At 38.0% G+C, this 24,363-nt stretch overlaps 2 protein-coding genes across 3 annotated transcripts in view; one reads left to right on the forward strand and one right to left on the reverse strand.

The window, feature by feature from the left end:
• LOC147312948 (exostosin-1) overlaps positions 1–24,363 on the forward strand; it is a 435,823-nt gene that overhangs the window by 117,819 nt on the left and 293,641 nt on the right. The window lies entirely within an intron of this gene.
• Positions 1,976–16,571, reverse strand: LOC147312950 (uncharacterized). Its single transcript, XM_086264363.1, has 7 exons — positions 16,379–16,571; positions 16,137–16,281; positions 15,826–16,057; positions 15,594–15,737; positions 15,431–15,499; positions 15,152–15,335; positions 1,976–2,304 (listed from the first exon to the last, which is right to left on the reverse strand). The coding sequence occupies exons 1-7, from the start codon at positions 16,569–16,571 to the stop codon at positions 1,976–1,978; spliced, it is 1,296 nt and encodes a 431-aa protein (XP_086120489.1).

A 24,363-nucleotide genomic window follows, 5' to 3' on the forward strand; every position in this document is an offset into this window, starting at 1 on the left:
TTGGCCTAATTGAAGCTGTTTGAAAATCTTACAGTTTTCCTGAAATGGACTATAGATTTCAATTTGTAAATTGCTTGAGCATGTTCTCCTGCAGTCCTTTCAGTTTGGCATCACAACTGTACATCTGCTCACTGCAGCAAAATGCCAGATATTCTGGGGGGAAGCACAGGACAGAGAAAGATAAAATAATATTAGCCAAATGTAATGAGTGTGAATGTATTTTATATATTACTGCTGCCTCCTCTAATCTTAAACAATGGATTTCATAAACCATGCCTTTGGAGAGAATACATTCAAAGAAAGAGACTACAATCGAAAATGATGATACAAAATCAGATTGTATACCTTGGCTGTCGGCATCTATTGATTCAAAGTGCCCTTAAATGTTAGATTACTAATCTGTGTTTCTCATGGCACTCATTCTGTTATCTGCAACATAATAACAAGCTTGATTTAAAGAGAAATAGATACAAGTATGTACATTTACTATTTCTTCAACCTCTGCAAAATGTCTTAAAAAGGAGATTTTTGACCATATTTTGAATACCTAAATAAACCTAGTAACTATTTAACAGGAATTCCCCATCCATTTCTATGGTACTATTGCATGTCATTAACTTTGGGTGTTTCTTCCCTACTGCAGTTTATGTTTTGTGCTTGTGTTGTTTTTGCCCCTGTTTTCTTTATTTTCTTGTTTTTCTTTCTTCTGTTGGTTTTGTTGGAGGTTTCTTCCTGTAAAACGTGCATGCTCATATAACAAATTTTTCAAACTGATATGCAGTTTGTTTGAAATCAGTTCTACCCTCCATATATAGCAAAAACTTTACATTTAAAGATATGACAAACCCCCTCTCCCCCCCAAAACCTATCTAGTTGCCAAAATAAAAATAAACCTAACATCGCTGCCACAAACATAAGTAGGAGATTATGTATGTCTCACAGTCTTCCCCTGATTATGCAGTTGTTTTCTACAGCTGCTGCGGGCATGTACCTTGAGATCCCAGCATGGGTGTGTTTCTAATGGATGCCGTTTGTGATCTGGTAGATGGTGTACTATTTTTAGAGAAGTAATTTAGGATTTTCAAAACTTAAGAGATTTTTGGCAAGATCTGACATCTTAACCTTGGAAAAGATAAGATTTCAATCCTTGGTGCACTCGAGCCTTATCCTATAAAGACAAAATCCTAAATGACATTCTTTAATGAGATAAGATGTTTGGATAAGCAGATGGAATGACTCTGATTGCAGATGTTTGAGACAACATACAGTGACTTGGATTTGGTCACAGTAACCTCTTCCAACAGCAACTGCTGTGTTATTCTGGGAAAAAATTAGCTTTTAGTCTTGTATTTTGATTATTACGATTAATATTAACATCCTCAGGTTGTCTGTCTGTCTGTCTGTCTGTCTGTCTTTCTTTCTTTCTTTCTTTCTTTCTTTCTTTTTTTTTTTTTTTTTTCCTTTGGGACAGAGCAAAGTAAACAAACTGTCCTAGGCCCTAGCACAAGGTTCAGCATTTGGACTTTGCATTTGGCCAATTTCCAGGGTTCACAATGACCATCTGGAGGTCCAGTTGGCTCTAAACAGACTAGAGGAGTCCAAACCACTCAACCAGACCTGTGTTACCTCACATGAGTACGCTCTAGCAATCAGACTGCCAGAGTGTCTTTTGGGTTTTAGCACACACAAAATAGCAATCATATAAATGACTTTATTCATAATAATGATTATGGCAATAATAATAATAATAATAATAATAATAATAATAATGATAATAGTGATAATAATAATGAGAAGAAGAAGAAATTTATCATTAACTATTGCTCATAATAATGCCACAATAAAGTATGGTCCAGAAGAACAAAAAAGTAATAAAACAGTACGTTATATAGTAATAAACAAATGCAACAATAACATACATACAAAATACATAACTTTTTGTGCATTTATTGGTATTAATTAGGTCCCATGGGTCTCATCCATAGTTCTTTGGGATCTGTGGTGACATGCCCGCAGGCTCCACCGGCCGCTGGCTATGCCAGAGCATACTGAGTCCCCGGCCCAGAAACCTGAGATCTGAGGGCTCTCCGTCCCCCGGAAGGGGCCCGACCGAGCCACGGGCGCCAGACCCCACCAAGCAGCCACCAAGAGTGAGCCAGTACACACCTGAACACCCAGACACCGAGAACCACCGACGCGTGAGGGCATCAGCCACTGGCAGGGAATGTGGTGGGGGGAGACAGGCCCCCACAACTGGAGGAAGCTGAGATGTTCCCAGAGAGGTGGTGGTGGTGGTGACCGAACCTGACACATAAAAATAGACAACTGACAACAGAAACGAACACTGTACACACACTCCCCAAACATACTCTAAACCTCCAGGTCCAGGCACCATCTCCCCCAGATGGGCAATCCACCCCCAGACCAAGGAGATGTTTTCCCTTTGCTCTGGCATGGAGACAAGCGCCTGGCCTTACTGTAAACATTCACCTTTTATTCTCCAAACTGTAGTGGCACTTGAGCTCCATTTTTGGTTTGCATCAGAGTTTTCATGGTTTCATTAACACTTGGTATTTTTGCTAGTATTTGCAGACAAGTTGGCATCTTACATGCAAACTACTGGCAACCACAACAATCTACACATGACTCAAGTAGCTGCAATGAGGGACCAGTTTCATCTAGCGACTATCAGCAACAACTCGCCAACCACTCTTCTCCACTTTTTGCCAGCGGGTCACTGGCTGGTCTCTATGATCTTTAATCTCAGCAACTACACCAACTTTCATCAACCACTTACCAGCCAGTACTCATTTTCCCTTGTGACTGGTGGTTGTCCAAAGTTTTCTGGCCTGTATCAGGCCTGACTTAGTTTACAGTTACAGGAAACTGGGTATTGGACTGCTCTACAACTAAAAGTAAGTCTTTCAGATCTCCATTTGTAAAATAGAAAATATTCTCTTATTTTATCATATTTCTTGCTTTCTCCTGCTGGAATATTTAAATTTGTGTTTATCTTTACAAGCAATGTTTTTCACTCGCAAGAAGCAGGTTACGTTGCTGTCTGTACATAGTCACCTCGAAGTATAAACATGCAGACATCTGTGCACATACTCCCACACTGCATATTTTTACCAAACAGGTTTGTCTTCACACAATGTTGCTGTAAAACTCAGACGGTTGAGGCTGTGTGCTACTGGAACTGTTTGGTAAATGGGCCTAATTGATGAAAACACAGACATCAGCAATCAGTCATCTCTCACTGCATAATCTGATGTAATATGCAGCTGGAAAGGGTAGGCCTCTATTGAATTACATTGTCTATATGCTTGTCATACACACACACACACACACACACACACACACACACACACACACACACACACACGTAATTTCGTGACATTTAAATATCAGTTTAAGGTTAATGCATCCCCCCAGATGGATAAAATGCTTTTAACGTCATTCTGGCTGGCACATGGACCGCTTACCACATTTGCAATTATAGTTAGTTTAATAAAACAAGTGGTGTTCAAGTTACTGGCATAGAATTCAACAAGTAATTGTTTTTTGAGGGCTTTTTTTTTCATGTAGTACCTGTTGTGTATTCTGTTTTTGTCCTCAAACAAATGAATGAAATCCTTATTCATGGATGCATTTTTTGCTTGTTTATTTATACTGAGTAGTGATGCCTACCCGTGTTCACCGGAATACATCAATTAACATTAAAATATGTCAAAGTACTCTCAGTAATCAGTATCTTCAGGCATGAGTTATTAATTGCCAAATAGGTTCATAAATAATTGGCACCAAGGCAGCTGAGAATCTCACCTTTTTGAGCATTAATATGGAACAATGGAAGATACAATTTCTTATAAAGAGACCTTTTATTTTTTTTCCTTTTCAGCAGAAAAATTTGTGTCAGTGGTGTTAGCTTCAGTGGCAAATACAATAAAGCCTGACAGAGAAATTGTTTTCAGGAGTAACGAAGGAAATTTCAGCTAAGTGTGAAGAGACGGGCTGGGAAATAATTTGTGACATGGTGGATGATGTTTTGTGAGTTTTGGTATCAGTCTTGACAATGATGGATCCGTGTGCATGTTTTATCAAACTCAATGCAGCAACACATTATTTATCCTCTTATTGTTTTTGTTACACTGTGCTGTTTGATGTTTTACAGTTCACATGCATATACACATACAACATATGCCTAAAGTTGTATTTAGAGGAAGATGAAATGGACGTGAAGCTTTGAGTAAATGTTGAAATTAACATTTACAGCCACTTGCAGGATGTTAATAATCAGCCGTAGGAGTCCATCAGAAATGGCTGTAAGTGCCCAATAGTCAGGAAACACTAGCTTGAAAACCTTTAACCCAGGTCCACTAGAATAGAATAGCCTTTATTGTCATTGTACAGAGTACAACGAAATTGGAGTGCCACTCCCTTGGTGCAAGATTCAATAATAAATATAAATGTAAAATATAAAAAGTACAATAAAACAATCGCAAGTACTCAAACAATAGTAAGTACGATATATACAGGATAGCAGCATTAATATAATGACAGTATGAATAGCAGCATGATATAATGACAGTGACGGTATGGTATAGCAAGCAGGTTCAATTGTTTTTGTGCTTATTTACTACAGTGATAGCTCTGGGAAAGAAGCTATCCCTGAATCTGTTTGTCCTGGTTTTATGTGACCTGTACCGTCGGCCTGACCGTAATAGTTCAAACAGTTGGTTGCTGGGGTGAGAGTAGTCCTTGATGATATTGCCAGCTCTGCTGAGGTACCGAGAGTTTGCAGTGACCTCCAGGCTGGGCAGAGAGCAGCCAGTGATCTTCTGGGCTGTGTTGATGACCCTCTGCAGTACTTTCCTGTCCGCAGCTGAGCACCCTGCATACCATGTTGTTATGCCGTACGTTAGGATGCTCTCTATGGTGGCTCTGTAAAATGTCACCAGCAGCCTCTCCTCCAGGTTGTTCCTCCTGAGCACTCTTAGAAAGTGGAGACGCTGCTGGGCCTTTTTTTTACCACCGCCGTGGTATTTGCAGTCCAGGAGAGGTCATCAGAGATCTGCACGCCCAGAAACCTCATGGAGTGTACCCTCTCCACACAGCTCCCGTGAATGTAAAGTGGGGCCGGGTCTGCTCTGCCCTTCCTGAAGTCCAAGATAAGTTCTTTAGTTTTCATGGTGTTCAGTTGGAGGTTGTTAACTGAACACCACTCAGTCAGTCTGTTGCAAACAAACAAGGAATTTGTTGTAGTGTCTTGGTGCAAAAAAAAAAACACGGTACACAAATAGAACATGTTGTTTTTACAAACTATATAAAATACACATCTCTATATGAAAAATAAATACACACAAAGAGGAATACTTACTGTAAATTCCTACAGATCTAGACATAGAATACAATATACGAGTAGGCCACATTATTAAAAATCATTAAAGATAAAAAATTAACATGAAAATCATCAGATTACAGCTAGAGTGGACATTTCATTGTTTTTAATTGCTGAAGTTCAGCTCTGTGTGTATTATACATTGACACACCACCATAGCTGGCTATGGGACCAACAGTACAAGCAAGAGTTCCCCACAGACCAGTTGACTGGGACACTTCCCCCTACTGACAGTAACATGTAGACCACAGGCCATAAGGCTGTGTTTAGTTGTGACTCTGCCTCATCTAACACTATGCTCGATTTATGTTAAGCAGTCTTTGAAGGGTTGCTCATTGTATTTTTAGAAGCCATGACATGTCTGAAAGTCCACTTTTTATTAGTTTGGAAGCAAAAGAATCAATACCATGTTTATGTTTTTTTATTGATTTCCTGTACTCTGTGCAGCAAATATACAACTCTTATTATGGCATGGAATAGGAAAAAGATATACTGTAAATATGAACCCAAGTCTGCTAAATGCATTTAATATATAAAAAAGACACTTGGGCTGTTGACAGTTTTTCCTCTAGTGGACCAAGCTTATGTGACAAAACTGTCATGTTTCAAATGCCCATAAATAAATAAATATTAATAATCTGTGCTGAAAAGGATCTTATAAAATGTTTGTTGCACTTTCTTGCATTCATATATTAAATAAAACCTACATGTTTCTTGATGTATCTGTAACAAAGTTCATGTATAATGTATTCCCAAACCTCATGCGCAGGTTGTCATTGGAACTAAGTGCTTAATTGTAAGTATAACCCTAAAACTAAAAAATACCTGGCTGATCTGTGTTAACAAGCGTTAAAAACGTATACCTGATTAAATTTATTAATATTAAATTAATTACATTAATTTAGGCTTCTTCAGTTTGTTTTTTTGGTTTTGCATGGCTTCACTCATGCAACTCACTGTCCCCAAGGATACTTTTAATTGAATATTCTAGCATTATAATAAAGACCAATTACCGTTTTGCAATGATCATTCTTCACATTTTAAATCTGTTAAAAATTGGATTATTGAACTAAGGCTTGACTTGTAACAGACGATACTGCAAATCAAATCACAACTGCGTGATGTTTGGAAAATTGCAGTTATTTCCCTGTGTTGATCAGAAAAAAAGAAAAAAACATGACTGCTAAACACAACAGAGATCTATGTTCATGTTTTAAGTTACATTCAAAACCGAGGGAAAAATCAGAACTAAGGTGATCATATTCTGTTTGCACCGTTAACCACTCTGTCCTAACTCTATCTTCCATATATTATTAAATAATCTGCAGATTTAATTGCTGTTGTCTCATCCACCATTTTGACAGGCAAAAACACCATCTGCTCCTCAGTAATCCCTTGAAACGTGCACACATGCACCCCGCTGTGCTGTGGTAAAGTTAGTAGTGACACCTGACAGAACTCCCACAGTGCACTCACTCCTGCTGGAACAAGTATAATCAAAGTTAATTCATGCTAGAATTACAGCGAAAAACACACATGAACCCTGACACGTTGTCGTTTCCTCTGTAGGAAATCCACAAGTACACACAAAGATAGGGGTTGAGCATGCAAACTGTGATTGCTTATGCTTAATATGAGTGTGTGTTCATTTGTAAAAATGTTAGATCAGATGTCATGAGCACCAAAGATTATGAGCTGCCAGAAATACTAGGCTATTAAAAATAAATAATGCTTTGCTGTTATCCTGCTGATTTTTTGTTTTGATGCACTCAGATACATTTTCTTATCTGCAGCAGGACGAGACGTCAGCTCTGATTTTCTGATTATTTTTTAAATTTTCAATTACATTATTAATGATTCAGTTACATCAGATTTATACAAACGGGGATGTCATAATAACAAATATTTTGTACTTGCTTCCAATACCACTCCATTTACAAAATTACCCATTTTCTGAGACAAAGAAACCTTGAGTTTTGTGAAGGTTGCGTGTGAATCAGTGTGTGGTGACTGTCTTGTTGGAAATTTTGGAATCAACTTAGTACCAAGGTAGGTTCAAGGAGAGACTTCTTGAACATACTAAAGCTTCATCGTTAGACTTTTTTTAAAAAATGCATGCAGTCCCATACAGTTATGCATGTGCTGTCAGTGCCAGCTACTTCAATTAGGAATTCACATCTACTTTAATTATCACTTTGAGCAAAGACAAGGCAGAAACTGAAAGTCTGCTAACTAATTCATCCGTGGTGTTTGTGTTGACAACACATCAGCTTTATATCAGTAGACAGCTAGTGTTAGCTAACTATAACAGAGAAACTAAATGAAGAAAGATAAAGAAGTAAGAAAATTCTCTCTGGGGTTCATCGCTACAAGAGGCGGCATTCACATCAAAAATAGTCATTTAATCCAACGAACACTGATCAATTCAACCACAGTTGTTGCATCTGCGTTTTGTTCTAAACAAGTTGGCTTTCCCTTTCCTGTCCTTGACTGTCTGCAACATTAGATTTCGAACTAATGGACTCTTCAGTGATGAATGTAGAAGTGGCACAGAGATGATAAAGCATCCCTCCTAAAGCTTCATCATGCACTTTCGCTAAGCTTCATATCGCAAAAAATGAAAACAAAGCAAAAATGCCCAAAGAAATCCTCAAACAATGGATTGCCACTAGCATTTCTTTATGAAGATAATAAGTTGGCAGGGATAGTTTTAAAACATCGCATTGTGTCGAGAGAGCTTGCAGTTTTCCAAACACTTGGCAAAGCCAAATTCACAATCATTGTCACTTAAATAAATCTGTTTTCTTAGGTCCACAACCTCAAAGACTGTGGCACAGTGGGATCACTTTCAGAATGACTGCTATCACTGCACATTCAGAGCTGCCAGCCAGATTTGCAAATATGAGATAGGAGGCCCTGCCAAAGATGTATCTCTTCCAGTTTTCTGAGACTTAAATCATTCAGAGGCACTGCCTGAAAAGGTATTCAATTATTGTTTAATGACAAAGTCAGCTTTTATTAGATTATTCTTAAGCTCTGTGGTTCTCGATCTGGTGATGAAGGGAGGTTATTTGGGTACACAGCAGACAGTTGGGACATAATTTGCATATATTGATGGATATAAACACACTCCAGAGCAGTGGGGTGGAGGAGCAGTTTTGTGTTGTTGGATTTTTGTGCAGCAGAAAAATACTGAGAGGGGAATAAATGTTCAGTGAAGCCACTTCAAGTCTGACATTTTCACTTTAGGAATGTGTCTAAGGTTAACGGCAGAAATTTTATATTTCACCAATATCATAATACATGCTTTATTTATTTATTCATATATGTGTTCTACTGTTGTCATCTGAGATCATTTCAAACATCTATTGGTATTGAGAAGTGATCTGAAGTAGAAATATGAAATCCCAGGACAGGAAAGTCAGTGGTTCAAATTATTTCCAGATAAGCTTAGTTCAGAACTTGGTTACTTCCTGCACATTTTTTGCAATATCTGTGTCCATTCATGCAAGACATTTAATCCCTACCTCAAGTAAGCTGTTCATTGGCCAGTGGCTTAAAGCTGTTCGCACTGTCCAGCTTACAGATACGACAACCTCTCTGCACAAATGGTTAGGGGGTAAAAAATAGGCCCTCGTCTACACAGAGTCCAGTTCAGTCCATTTGTCTTGTCTGCAGTGGTATTACTGAAGCTGGTAGCCTGATACACCAGTGATGCAAACATTGTCAGAGAAGTGGTTGAGGAGGATGGAATGAGGAGCTGTCAGAAGGTGGTGTCCAGGAGAATGAGGATGCTAACATCCCTGAAACTGTAGCAATGAGGAAAATTTGTGATTTGTGGTAGTTTTACCTGACAGTTAAACTGTTTCAATTCTTTGCTTAACTGAAGATTTCTTTGGGTGGGCAGTCTTTTGTGCCTAAATCACTACTTTCAGTTGAAAACTTGAAATACAGCCATATTTAAAATGGGCCAAATATTGCCTCCAAACAGAGCTCCGATTATCAAAAAAAAAAAGAAAAAAAAGAATCCTGATTCATCAGAAAAAATAACATCAACAAAACATTTTTTTAATATCAAGAAGTAGATGTAAATGTTGTCAATGCCATAAATGTATTTCAATTTGATGACTGACTCAAAATGACATGGCTGATAGGGTCTTTCACTGCAGCTACACTGAAACACGGTCTGCATATACTATAATGGATGTAGCGACCAAGACATCACCTTAAGTACAGTGAAGTCTTCTGTTAACACTCAAGCAAGTGTTTTCACTGTTTTCTCTTTTTTGCAGTCTCAGCTAACAAGTGAAGGGTGCGTCTGACTTCAGAAACCAAGAAGCTGCACATTACTCTGCTTTACTAATGGGGCCATGATGCTTACAAACTAAGCAATGTGTTATATTTAATACAATTTGAAACTAGAGATTGAAACCATAAACTCAAGTATTTACTTAGGTCAAAGCTCAAGTTAGCTGGAGACTATTTACTCATAGACTTAATGCGATAAGATCAAGAATTGACCCCAGGGAAAACACCCTGTGAAAAAGGGGGCTGGGAATGAGGAGATTTCTTCCATTACAACAGAAGAGGAAAAATAGAATATATGGCAGAGCTTGTGTTGGATTGCACGTATGTTCCTAATCAAGTGCTCAGTGGGTGTGAATGCACATGAACAGTGGGTACACTCTCAGTTTCACAGTAATGACTAAACAGCAGCTGCTGCTGTCTGTTTTAAATGGAACTGGTGAAGGTTGCATGTCCCCTCAGGTTAGTTTTGCTTCATTTCTCCATTTTCTTTGTCCTTGCAACCTCCAAGCCTTTTTATTTCTGTCACTCAGGTGTCTTTGGGGTCACAATTACTCAATCACTTATTGACTTCCACGCTGACAGCATCCACTGTGTTATAGCTGCTGAAAAATCAGCAGAAGAGATTCACTGCACAGTCCCACTGCTGCTCCTGTTTATTGAGGTATATTTGCTGTATTATCCTGGCTGTCTTGTTTATTTCTCTCTTGTCATTGATAGTATGCCCTCTCAGATTATGAGCTGATTGATGTCTATGTCCCCTCCAGCATGTTCACCTTCCTTGCACTCTTAAATCTAATGCGTCTGTGCATGTCTAGAGGACATTACATAACTGATACATATAATTGTTGGCAGGCGTGATGGATCAGAACCGTTGTCGTTTTCTTCACAAAGATATCATGCCAACCAAAACTACAGTTTTGGATTCACTGCCATTACCCAAATATTCATTTTTTATAACATATAATAGATTATCCAGAATATTTTTAAGATTTTGAAATCTAAAATAAATACTCTGTGAACAGGCACTTTGATGGCCATTACTTTGATGGATGTGCATGCAGGAAAATGTATGACTGCATCAACACTCTTTACTTCCATCATAATAGTGGTGGAAGTTGTAACTTTATGAGAAATAAGTTGATATTTATTCTTCTTTTTTCCGTTGTAGTGTTATTGTACTATTGTTGAGTGATTTTGTCTTTTATATATATGACAAAAAGTTTAGTCACAAATTCTTCTCAGTAGGTGAACTGATTAATAACTTTTAGCCCTTTGTTCTTGCTTTTATGGGCTCATCTGGTTGAGCATGTGAGCTCATGCAATGGTGAGGCGTCCATCCACAGGATCCATATTCAGGCATCTATCATCAAATCATCATTTAGAATTGTTACTTCTCCTAGAGGATTGGTCAAATTTATGTGAAAAATGCGCAAAACTACAACATTAACATTACAACATTAATAGTCTGGTTTTTAACTCTTTCCCCCTTGGACTCCTGCTAACTTTTGTTTGACTTTTCTGAAATATGTGGTTTCTGTCATATTTCAAAGCTGCTTCCAGAACAGCTCCCGCCTGTGTCTGTAAAGATTTTATTCTACCTGGAACAGGTTACCACACATTAAACAGATAAAAAATAGAGGTTCTTTCACAGATTCACGTCTTTGTGTCTTTAGTGTTGTACTTATGGATACTTCTATGCGTGTTTAATGTTCATGTAAGTTTTGAAATATGGACATCAGGAAATCTGGTTGTGTTTTAAGAGATATTTACTGTAATAGGGATTCTAAAAAATTAGGGGGAAAAAAACCCCAAAACAACCAACCAGACAAAAAAACCTCACACAATTACTTGTCTTTTCTCACAGGTTTAAGAAAAATAGTGGTTTATAAGGTAACATAAAAAAAAGAATAAATTGATAGCTGTGCAAAAGAAGAAGAACATAAACTTGGAATTAAAGCTATACAGAAATATATGTTTTTAATAATGACTGCAATAAAATTACCACGTCATCCTCTACACCAGTGGTTCCCAAACTTTTTTTGTTTTACAAGAAAAATGTTCCCCCCACCACCCGTGCGCACACGCACTAACACATCCTCCAACCACACACGCCGATATTTTGCTCCATTGCGTTTATTTCACACCTCAAACATTTAGTAAACAATTAAGCAAATACAAGTAATCTGCAATAAATTACAGGTAGTAATAAAATAAACTACTAATTCTTTTACGCTACGTCCGCACCTGCACGGGTATTTTTGAAAACGCAGCTGTTTCGTCCACAGGTAAACGGCATTTGGAATCACTGAAAACGGAGATTTTTTAGAACTCCTTTTTTTCGTTTACGTGTGGACGAGGAATACAGAGTTCGTAACGCAACGTCAAAGGTATGTGCCCTTTTTCACGTCACGCTGTGCGCCACGTTATTGTTTACATGAGATGAATTGCAGAATGGCAGAGAGAGACAAAATACTGTTACTGTTAATCTGACTATCTGCAGGTTTTACACACAGTTACTGTCCCTCCATTTACAAAGGCAGAGGCGTCACGGTGTAATTATTTTACGTGTAGTTGTTTTTTTTCTTCTGTGTAATAATATTCAACATTGCTATCAATACATTTTTCAAAAAATGCCTCTCTGTGCAAAATGGGTTTAAAAACATAAACAACTGCAGGATACTGTTTGTCCGGGGGAACAAATTGTGGCAGGATCAGCCTGATATTTTTTTTTTTATCCCGCTGTAACTTAACTGTATAAAGAGCTAACATCTCCAAAATGTCAGGAGTAGTTAGTTATTATAACAAGTGTTTGTGAACTAAAAATCAAGAACGTGGAATATAGTTTGTCCATGATTTGAAGAGCCCAGCGCTGCTCCCAACGAAGGGAAAACCAATTCTGCAGGGGAGACCTACCATGGCACTTGTGCAGGTGAAACCAAAGGGAAGACATGCTTCACCATATTTTCTAGTCTTTGGCTTAGAATGAAGTTGGTTTGGAAACCTATTCAGCAATGCTTCATCTCCTGCTTTGTGTTTCTGTGGGCGCCCAGTGCTAGCAGTGTCCAAGCGTTTTGTTTTTTTTTTCCTTTTCATACCGCCGCCTCCCCTGCCATAACTCTGCGCCCCCCCTAGGGGGACTTTGGGAAGGTCTGCTCTACACTATACACACACATGGATAGATGGATCTATGAACACACACACACATCTTCAGTTTCACCTAATTGGAAAGGATTTCAGAGGAGTGAAACTACAGTATTTGAAGTTTGCTGGCAAACATGAGTAATTAATACTTCATGTTGCACAGGCTGCAGAGCTGACCTGTGCAGCTCTGTTATGAAAGAGTGTGGAGCTGCACTAATGATTGATTACACTACCAGACAGATTAATAGAGCTGTTATTTCCAAACTATAGCCACAGAATTAGGCCACTGATTTACATGTTGCTTAAAAGGGTAACAGTAAACATCAGCTAATGCACCTAGGTCCCTTGTGGGTTTATGATGTAAAATATATATATATATATATATATATATATATATATATATATTAGTCTAGCCTCAGTCGTGTAAAGTAATTTAACTCTCTTCAGGCTTCAGATTATAATATATGGGAGATGGAAAACCATCAAATATACATTTGATTGAGGAGTCTTTTTGCAGTTTAAATCAGATTACATGCCTCTCTGCTGTCTGTGCTGTGAGGGGTTTTGCAGGATAATTGATGACTTGTTGACTTGTTAGTTAAAACATAAAGTCATCTGTTCCATATTCTGTTGTACTGATTGTGATGTTCTTTAATGCACCACAACAGGCACACCAGATGTTGTCTTTGTTAATGATGACTGGAGAGGAGTGGTTGCTTTGGACACATCATCTGCTTTGAATGTAAATTTTGGATGACCAGTTTTTGTTATGTTAGGTACAAGACCGAATGCACAATGTCATCAGCATTTTTCACTTGAAGTTTTTTATATACATGTGTGTAACATATATTTTTGGTGTGTCCCCTGCCTCTTTCTTGTTTTTTAAAATGTACAAACCAAAACAAACTATTTATTTATAGGCTTATTAAGTTATTCATCAAGTTAAGTATCAGGTGCAGTCTGAAGAGTCTGCCGTCATTTATTGCCATGCTAGTTGCTTTCCTTTTCCTTTCTGTGTGTGTGTGTGTGTGTGTGTGTGTGTGTGTGTGTGTGTGTGCGCGTGTGTCTAAAGCTCCTTCTCATCCGATAGTGCACACAGAGCAAAGCTTTGTAGAGGAGAGAACGATACAGGAAGTAGATGTTGAGGGTAGGATGTAGGGAGGGACAGGAAATCCAAATATCTGATCATACAGTTTAGAAAAATTATGCAAAAAGCATTGTGTTTAATTTTCAGGATCATGTGCTTTGCTATGAACTACATTTGCTGTATTACCTAAAAAGTGGTACCTTCCAAGAGTGTCAAAAGGGTTTGTATTTAACAAAAGTTTTCAAGGTGGTAAAATAAACATTTAGATCCTTTGCTTAGATAAAAGTCAGCTTAATTATGTGAACACAGAAAACATAACGTGCACTTACAATAGTAAATACACTTGTATAGTCACTGTGTATGCAGAATGGGCCATGTCAGAATTTTATATATTACATTTGTGTGGCTCAGTTGTTACCACACACTGTGCCTCACAGCCTCACAACACAGGGAGGTGGGGCCTTCTTGTGTGCCTGGGAACTCCAACTTCCTCCATCAGTCTACAGATATTTATTAGATTAATTGGTGGTTCTGAAATGTTCTAGCGTATGTAAACTACGTCATCTCTTTGTATTAACCTTGTGATGGATGTGTGTTCAGGGTGTATCCCAATGCTTACTTATTAAGGATTGATGCACCCCTGGATTGATAAATGCTTAAGAAAATGATCGGTGTATAATATGTATGTCATTTTAATGATTTAGCTAAAGATAACTGTATTTTTTATTCATACATTATCTATGGGGATAATGCTTTGGGACTAGGGATGGGTATCGTTTAGGTTTTATCTGATACCGGTGCCAAAACGGTACTTCTGAAACGGTGCCGGTGCTTAAACGGTGCTCGAACCGGTGCTTAAAGAATAAAGAACACAAACTTCGTCCAAAAACCTCTTGTGTTTTTATTTTCCCAGTAATTTTTTTTTAAGCAAAATTATAACAAAGTTAGCCCTTTCTGTCAATAAAACATAACGTCTTTGGTTGGAACCAGTGCTTAAACAATTGAAAACAAACTTTGTCATGAAACCTGTGATGTTTAGCAGTTTTTTTGCAAGAAGATAATCATATTAGCCTTTTCTAGAGCTATACGGCATCGCTCTTGGCTGATGGCATGCCCAGCACAAGAGAAAACTCTTTCAGAAGGCGTTGATGAGGCTGGGACACACAAGTATTTTTCTGATAGGGCAGATAAATTGGGGAGTGTTTCCCTCTTACTCCACCACCAGGCCACAGGGTCTTGTCCAGAGGTAATTCCTGGCAGTCTTTTGTATATTTGAAGCTCCTTCTGTACCTGCTCTGTGATTGAGGAGACTCTACCCGCTTGAGAAGCAGCCTGTTGAAGCTCTCTGTCTTCATCCTTAAACAGCTTTTCTAAGGGTGACTTCTGGACCTTACTTAGCTGAAAAACAACAAAAAAAGATGTGTGAGGTTTGCAAAATAAATAAAGATCACTTTTAGAATGCACTGGTTGTGTTAGAAAAAATATGAAATGACATATTTTTCTGGCTTGTCCATGTCAGCATCATCCACCTTGCTGTGTGCTTTGGGGTCCTCAGTGGGAGGCTATGGACACACAGATAGTAAAAGAGCATTCCTTCAACATAGAAACTACATCATGATGCAAAAGGACAAGATTGTACACACACAATGAAAATACCTGTGCAACTGCTGCTGTGGCATTTGCAACTGCTGTCTTCTCCAACCTGTCCCAGATGTCAGTAGTTGCCTCACCATCTAGCCTGCCTTTAAAACGTGGGTCCATCATCGTGGCCTCCTTCAGAAATTTCTGAAGGTTTTCATCCTTTAAGTAAAACAAGATATAACATAGGAGCTGATACTGAAAAAAGGTAACCCTATTTTTCATGCGCATTGACATTGTCTGCAAATACCTGATATCTTTTCTGCAGACTACCCCAGACTTTCTCTTTTATTGAAGAGGTGAAAACACTGTCTTCATCACATCGTCTGAAATGTGCCTCCAGCTTGGCCAGGATGGGGATGGTTTGGCTGCATGTGGGTGACTTGTCACTTGAGACACACATGGTTGACGTGTACAGGACTTGCATGCACTTAATAAACTCCTCTGCCTTGATTAAATCAGTGTGCGTGAACCTTTCTAGCCTGTTGAAAAATATTCACAATGTTAAAGGTAACTGACGTTATTTAGCTCTTGCAAGTGATGCTCATGTCATTCACTTACTTGTCCTTGTCCATAGGCTTCCTCAGCCGTTGATCCAGAGCAGCTGCCTGGATTGCATCAAACTGCTCCATAAATCTCTTCACCATTAGGAAGAGAGAATTCCAGCGCGTCTTAACGTCAAGAATTACATTATGCTCTGGCAAATCTAAAGCACAGATAGACACAAACATATTTTAAATTACTATAAAAAAGCTAATATGAATGACAATACTTCTTGATATGTAACTGCATGCGCTACTTACTCAGGATTCGCTGCTTTTCTCTGAGCACAGTTTTGCTCAAGGATGAACGTTTGAGCCACACCACAACTGAACGGATTTTGGCACACCAGCTGGAAACTGCAGGAATGTCATACACCTTTTGTGCGGCCAGGTTGAGGGTATGAGCAAAGCATCCCACTTTTAAAAAGTCCAATTTTTTCAAAGCAACATCCATGTTGCAGGCATTGGCAGCAATTATTTTCCCTCCCAAGTGAAATTGCTCATAACGCTTGATATTTCTTTAGCGACAACTGGATCTGTTTGTGACTCATAAACTGCTTCAGTGCTGAGCACATTCTGCTTCATTTTGCCTTTGTAGATGTAGTGAACAGTCACTGTGAGGAAATGGTCCTGAGCAATACTGGTCCATCCATCACAGGTGATAGCGACCTTGTTAACCTGTGCCAAATTCTGGATGAGGTTGCTTTTCTCCACGCAATACCAAGCAGGTATAAGTGTGTTGGATAGATCATCCCTGGATGGGGGCTGATACCTCGGATTAAGGGCAGAGGACATCTCCCTGAATTGAAAAAAACAAACAAAAAAACCCCCAAACAAATTTATAAAAAGAAAGTGTTTTTGGCTTGAAATTTAATTCTTTTTTTCAGATAAAATAAATAAAACATATAAAGCAGCTCCCAGAATAAACAGAAAATACATTTGAATTTTCATTAATTTTTTTCTTCCAGATAAAAAATAAAAACATATAGCTCACCTTTTATTCAAATATAGTTTACTTATAATATTTAGAGAAGACTTACAAAGCTAAGCTGCTATGAACATATTAACCTTGACAGTATTATACAGTCTATTTTTTATGTCAGAGTAATACAACATTTTTCACCTGAATGATGGTGACTCCACCGTTGAAAATGGATGGAGATCTTTGACTATAAATTTTGCCACTGCCCTATGAATTTCGTCCACTTTTTCTTTCGTCATTTTAGCCTTTTTGGCCAGGGTGAAGGGAGTATCTGCCATCAAACAAGAAGACAGCCGCATGTAGCTATGATGATGTTTGCTAGTTCACCTTACATGCATTAATTTAATAACGTGGTTAAATTACACACGAACAACATTAAGATACTCACCCAGAGAAGAACGGCTGCTGCTGCCATCATCATCATCATCAGTTATCATTTCTGCTACACTGGCAGGGCTAGGGGCCGGACTCTCCTCTTCGGGTTCTTGGATGTTGCTAACTCCGAGAACAGGCACCACACCCGCAGTAGATGTGCTAGGTGTGATGTCTTGCTGCAAGTTATCAAATGCGGTGCATTTCTCGGCTTTTAAAAAAACGCTATGCGATGCCATGTGTTTCATTAGATTTGAGGTGTTACCTCCTTTGCACATTATTACCTTTAAGCACTTGTTGCAGGCTGCTGAGTTTATATCTTTTGCTGTGAAGTACAGCCACACTCTCGAGCGCTTCGCCTTCGGCATTTTAGCTCTGCTCTAAAAAAAAAACCCCGTTACGTACCTGGGCCCGCCTACTATCCTGGGAAAGGAAGTGATTGGCTAGATTTCTCAGGGAAAAAAGCACCGAAATGAAGCACCGAATTGTGCGGTGCTTTTCGGTCTGGTTACTACCGTTTATGTCAGAACCGGTTCCACAATGGCACCGGACACTGGTACCCATCCCTATTTGGGACTGCAGATGGAAATTAGCTGATAGATAAATATGATACAAGGCATGTTTTCCTTTTTATGTCATTATGTATTTTGTGCATGGTCCCTGAAATAAGACACAATGTAAAATAATAATAATAATAATTATACAACTTAATATATTAGTGGATTCATATTCTAAAGCTTACAAAAACAACAAACACCTCATATTTTAAAATAATAAAATGGAGTACAAAGTACAAAATTTGCAGACAACAACCGCAACGTGAAATCAATAGTCCTCCAAATTGGTATGGTGATCCTCACTTTTTTTTTGTTCTCCTTCTCATGACATGGAAGAATGACAGATTCAGGGAAACAGAGTCATGTTCAGCACAATGTACATTGAGATTATTACATTGTTGCAACAGCTTTTGTTGTGATTATAATACATATGAAATCCATAAACACAAATTTTTTAGCATTTATGTTTATGCCTAACAAGAGCATAATAATTATTTTACAGCTACTACACTACCTTGTGGTTCAACATGTAAAAAATATAACAGTGTGGTGTACTTGGAAGATACTGCACAGGACCGACTGTTATAAAAGCGATTTTATAAGGAAAATTTGTTTGTGTTGAGGGAAAAAAAAGGACAAAGTTCAAGATAAGAAGAAGTTTGATATTGAGAGTGTCTCCAGAGCTGCCATGGAGAGTAGCTGGCCATTACTGAACTCCCATAAAGCTTTGTGTGCAAAGAAATGCTGAATGCTGAAATTCTAGTCTTTGAACAATACGTTGTTTTCACAGCTCAAGTGAAACTCTCGTCAACTTGACTGACACACATTTTAGTTCTAGCTGAGAACAGTAAAAACAATAAAAAGAAAATAGACTGTCAGCCCACCCAAACTGTTTGACTGACATTTATAGTTTCAGAAAGCATAGTTCCTACAGAACTTAGCAGCGAGCACTTGCTATGTGATTTAAGGACATATGAAAAAATTATTTGTGACTGTGCCTCGGGTGGTGCTTGTAGAAAAGTATGTAAATACTGTAGAAATGCAAACAAAAAAGAATTTCCATTGATCTCATTGTGTGCTGTGAGTAAGCATATAAAGAGCTGCTTGTAGCAAGGTGTTCAGCATTGTATAAGGTAGTTTTTTTTGTTCCCTTTCACTATGACCATGCAGGTGTCTGTTTGATGGATTGTCTCTATCATCTCCTTTAGCTTCTCTGTCTACTGTAGTCTGTATTCTTCAGAAAATAATCAAAATTGCCTATTCCAGCTCATGCACACATGCTGCAACTTTTCTGTTGAGTTCTTTCCTGCCCCACTCACCCACATTTCCCTACATATGTTACTTTGCAGAACATATTTGCTTCTTATGTTGACTGAAGCATTCCCAGTTCTCCACTGACAGAAAGTATTTCATGACAAGCTATCAGATAAGAACAAAAAGTCTGAGTTTGCACTTGGCTATAGTTTTGAATAGGAATCTTGGTCTGCAAATTATTATTGCTCAGTTAAAAGCCAGTGGGGGAATATGGCAAACATGTGAGCAAACAATTGTGGGCAAAAATTGGTCTGTAAATTGTAATTTTTCTGAGATTATTCATTATGGTACCATGTCTGTAGTAGCAGGCTGATTACTACTAGAGCAGGATGGTTACACACCCTTTTGTTATGGCCTCAGATTTTTAACCCACGATAAATGAAAGGGCTCAAAAAAGCCAGGCTATCCTTCAATCTCCTTAACCTCAATTAAAAGTGTTTCCCAATCAATTAACTGTATCCAAGATGCACTCATTGAGACTTTATATGGAGCGGCAATTTCCAAGATTTAAAGGTAAATCATCTGCATACGAATTTTTAAAAATGTACAAAGAGAAAAAGAACAATGCCAGATAGACCCTTATGGAATTTCAGATGTCATAACTGCTGATGCAGAGTAGTATTTCTCAATATTAACAAAAAAAAGTCATGAGTTTGATTTAAATTAGTTAAGAACCAAATCCTTGACTCCTTCAAAGTGTTCCAGGTGTTCTGTCTTAATGGGTTAATCATGATTGACATTGTTAAAATCAACACTTAAGTCCAGCAGAACTAAGAAAGCACAATCACCAGAATTAAAGGTCTGATGGATATTGTTCTCGTCTAGAAATAATAGTTGAATAAAAATAATGTTTTCTAGACTTTTAGCATAAAGTAGCAGTTCTGATATAGCCATTCTTAAAGAAGCAAGGAATTTTCTTCTATGAGAATGACTGTACTACTGTGTAAACACACAGGAACTATACTAAAAGCGAAACATAAATTTATAATTGTAAGAACACCAAGATCTATCAGATCAAAGTTGTCCTTAATAAACCAAGATGGAAGATCTATTGCAGAGGTGGAGGACGTCATGAGAAACCAAGACTAAGAACTGGGAAAAAGACACAGTTTGAGAATTCCACTATTGGCTGGCAAACCAAAAGATTGACTCCAAGAATTAAAATATTTGCTCCAACAGTTTTCATTGTGTTTTATTGTGACAGCTTCAAACATCCTACCTGTTCCTTTTGTGTTTTAGCCTAAAGCCCTAAGATACAACTTTTGTGTAATGTAGTTGTAATTGTAGTTGTTCTTCTGGAAGCACAGCTGTTTGAATACATTTTTGATTTAATACTTAATGGTTAGTTCTCCAACACAAAAATGTTTTAACTTTACATAAAATCCTGATTCATAATATCACACCTGATTCTCTGCTTTTTCCTTTATCCGGACAGAATACTGTCATCAAGACAAGTTAGCTTCATTGTCATCTGTGTTTCATTTTCAGCTCGGTGGGTAAATACCTGTAATCAGCAGTCTAGGACAGTAGAGCCAAAGTATACTGCAGCTTTTTTTCTTTATTAAATGAAGACCTTTTTTTTAATTAAAGATCAATTTTGAATCAGATTGTAAAACTAAAAATTCCAATCCATAATAAGTGAGCATAACACGATATAATATTGCTGAAAAAACTGAATAGTTTCTTTCAGGGCTTGATTTAATCTCATCATATCTACTGTACAGTCATTTAAATTGCATCAGTTGACTAATGCAATGTTCCACTAGAATATAATTTTTGTTTTAAAAAAAAAGGAACAAAACTTGCTCAATACAAACACAGGAAAACAGACTATGACTGAAGGACTTGCCTACTAGATTACTGCAAGAATGTAGGTTGGCCAAACAGTGAAAGTAGAACTTGAAGGTAACAGGAATGCAAAACAAGTAATTGGGACATAATTAATTAACATAATTAACATAATTTGTCATCCATTAATCTATCCATCCACCCCCCCTCCCCCTCTCTTTTACTGCACTGTTTATTCATTCTATTTATTTTATCTCTAAGCATTTTTTGTATATCTTTACAGACCGTTTGTCAGAATACAGTTCAGTTTGTACACCTGAAAAAAATTGCAATTTGTCTTTTCCATTGGCATTCCTTCATTTCTTCAGGAATTGCTTCGAGTCTGTCCATTTATCTTTTATCACCTTTCAATTCCATCAGCTTTTTCTTTTCTCATGCAGAATCACATTTATTGTAATTCCAGTCTCATTATGGTTTCTCTCTGTTTTTCATATTTACTATGAAGTATGAACTACTGGATCTCAGAAACTGTGGTGACAGTTGAATGTAATATTTGTTCTTCTGTCTCTGTATTTTTTGAGCTACAAGCACAAAACTAGAGGTCTGTAAATTTATATCTCTGGTATTTAATTGGCGCGTAATTGCTGAGACATGGTACATGAAGTTGCTAGACTGATTATATGTTGATGTACTACAGAGGAAGCCACAAAGAAAAGACAACAGGGTTACTTCCCATCGTAAACTGCATTTTCAGGTTTATCTGTGCTTGCTGTCATTTTCATAGTGACTTATGAAACTATTTAAAAAGGTTTCTCTTTTAAATCCGTATTGCTCTCTTAAAGACCCACATGATAAATGTAATTCTTGGTTCTTCAAAGAGGTCCTTGGGGATTTTTTGTTAAATTGTCAGTAGAATTGTTGAAGTTACAGAGGACAGACATGAAGCGCTTTAATGTTGAGTCAGCTGAATTCCTGTGGGAGTCTTTGTTAAGAAAAAAAAAACTGAACATGGAACTCACCACTGAAGGTGCCCTGTTTTTATAGTCTTCTCAGTTGCTTCAAATCCATTGAAATCAATTAAGTCTTTTCTAAAGCTTCTTCAACATCACAGGATGGTCACTGCTCTTATACACAAACCCTTTAATATTGATTTTATTTTTTCTTTTCAGGTACTAATGAATAAATATAACACATAGAAATTTACATTTACAACAATGCATTCAAATCTATGAATTACATTTAGCCCTATTTTTAAATTCTTTACATTCTTTTATATCAGACTCCTTTAATTTGGATGATGTTCTGCTTTTGGAGTTTAAGTTCCTCATAATGTATCATGCACTGTGTGACGCAGGCAGGATTGCACGACCCAGAAGGCAAAACTAAACTCAAACCTCAGCTTTATTGCTGGACTGAAACGAATACAAAAACTTAACTGGAAAGAACAGGAACTAAACAAGCAGGCAGAACTCACAGGAGGAGAATGAAGAGGAGTGCAATGCCAGACAGAGGGAGACACAGACACTAAATACACAAGGAAATCAGGGCAAAGAGGAAAAACCTGAGACACACAGCTGGCAACAGTCTAATAGATGGGACAAGCTGAGCATGACCCCAGGAACAGAGGGAGCGAGAGAGCAATGGACCAGAGAGGGCAAGGGGCGAGAAAGAGACACACAGACAACTCGACAAACACAAAGAGAAGACAGGACAGAGTTCTGTCCTCAACCCAACAGAACACCTTTGGGATGAACAAGTGCGGAGACTGTGAACGAGGCTCTCTCGTCCAACATCGGTGTCTGACCTCACAAATGTGCTTCTGATACAATGATCAGAAATTTCCATTATACTTCATGGAAAATCATAAATTCGGTATCCCCAGTTGGTAGAATATTTAAATTCTGTTTTTACTAACAGTGTAAATACAGTGTTTATTGGTCAGTGCACACTATCGCACTCATGGGCAAGACTGCTGATGTGACAGTTGATCAGATGATGATCAATGACATGCTCCACAAGGAGAGTATGGCACATTGTGCTTTATCAAAGGGTTGAATGTGAGAAAGAAAGCGTAGTAGAAAAAGGTGCACTCGCAACTGGGATGGCCACAGTTGTGGTTCGATCATCAAGAAAATATAATTCCTGAACTTGTGAGAGCCTCACAGAGACTCAGGCTTGTGTCATCACATCAAGCGTCATCATCCAAAAACATCTTCATAAAAGGAACTACAACTGTTGCATTCCTAATATCAAGCCAGCCATGAACCAGAGGCAATATTAGCAATGTCTTACCTGGGTTAGGAGAACAAGAACTGAGCTTTTGCTATGAAGGAGGTTCTCAGATAAAAGTCATCTTTGCCTCTCATTTTGAAATGAAGATCATAAGTTTGGATGACGAGTGGAAGGACACAAATTTAAAGATGTTGGAAGTCCAGTGTGCAGTTTCTGCAGCCAGTAATGATTCAGAGTGACATGCCATCTGCTTTTGTAAGGTGGTGTCCAAAGTCAACAAATCTGTCTACCAGGAAATTATGGAGTGTTTCAAGCTTGCATGTGTTGACAAGCTTTATGGAGGTGCTGATTTCCTTTTCCCAAAGCACATGTCCACTGTTCCAAAACTACTACTAAATGGTTTGATGACCATCTTATTATTGTGGGTTAGAAACATCTGGAAGCCCCACCTCAGTGTTTAACTCTACTTTTTAGAAGTTCTTTTCATGATTGGTCTTAGAAAATATTTTGTGATTTGAGATGCTTCTGATTTTCATGAGCTATAATCATGAAAAAGATATAAAATAGTTTGAATGAATACAAAATCTTTAGATAATTTAGATATGGTTGTCAGATCTGGATAAGGGTCAGCTAATGCTAGTTTGCCCATAATTCACTGTGATAACAAATGGGAAACTAATGCTGGCTATTGAAAATGGGCATAAAAAGAATGCACTAATTGGACAAAGCTAAACTGAACAACTGTTTCCAAGCACTGTTTTTTTTTTTTACCATGGACGACCGTGGCTCAGGGGGGTTGGGAAGCGTATCTGTAACTGCAAGGTTGCCGGTTCGATCCCTGGGCTCTCTGTCCTGGTCGTTGTGTCCTTGGGCAAGACACTTTACCCTACTGCCTACTGGTGTTGGCCAGAGCTTGCCTCCACCAGTGTGTGAATGCCAGAGTGAATGAATAGTGGCATTGTAAAGCGCTTTGGGTGCCTTGAAAAGTGCTATATAAATCC

The sequence above is a fragment of the Aulonocara sp. 'chitande type north' Nkhata Bay genome, linkage group LG15 (assembly GCF_057382095.1).
Source record: "Aulonocara sp. 'chitande type north' Nkhata Bay isolate Kocher_YH1m ecotype deep benthic linkage group LG15, A_spYH_male_GT1.1, whole genome shotgun sequence".
Classification (NCBI taxonomy): domain Eukaryota; kingdom Metazoa; phylum Chordata; class Actinopteri; order Cichliformes; family Cichlidae; genus Aulonocara; species Aulonocara sp. 'chitande type north' Nkhata Bay.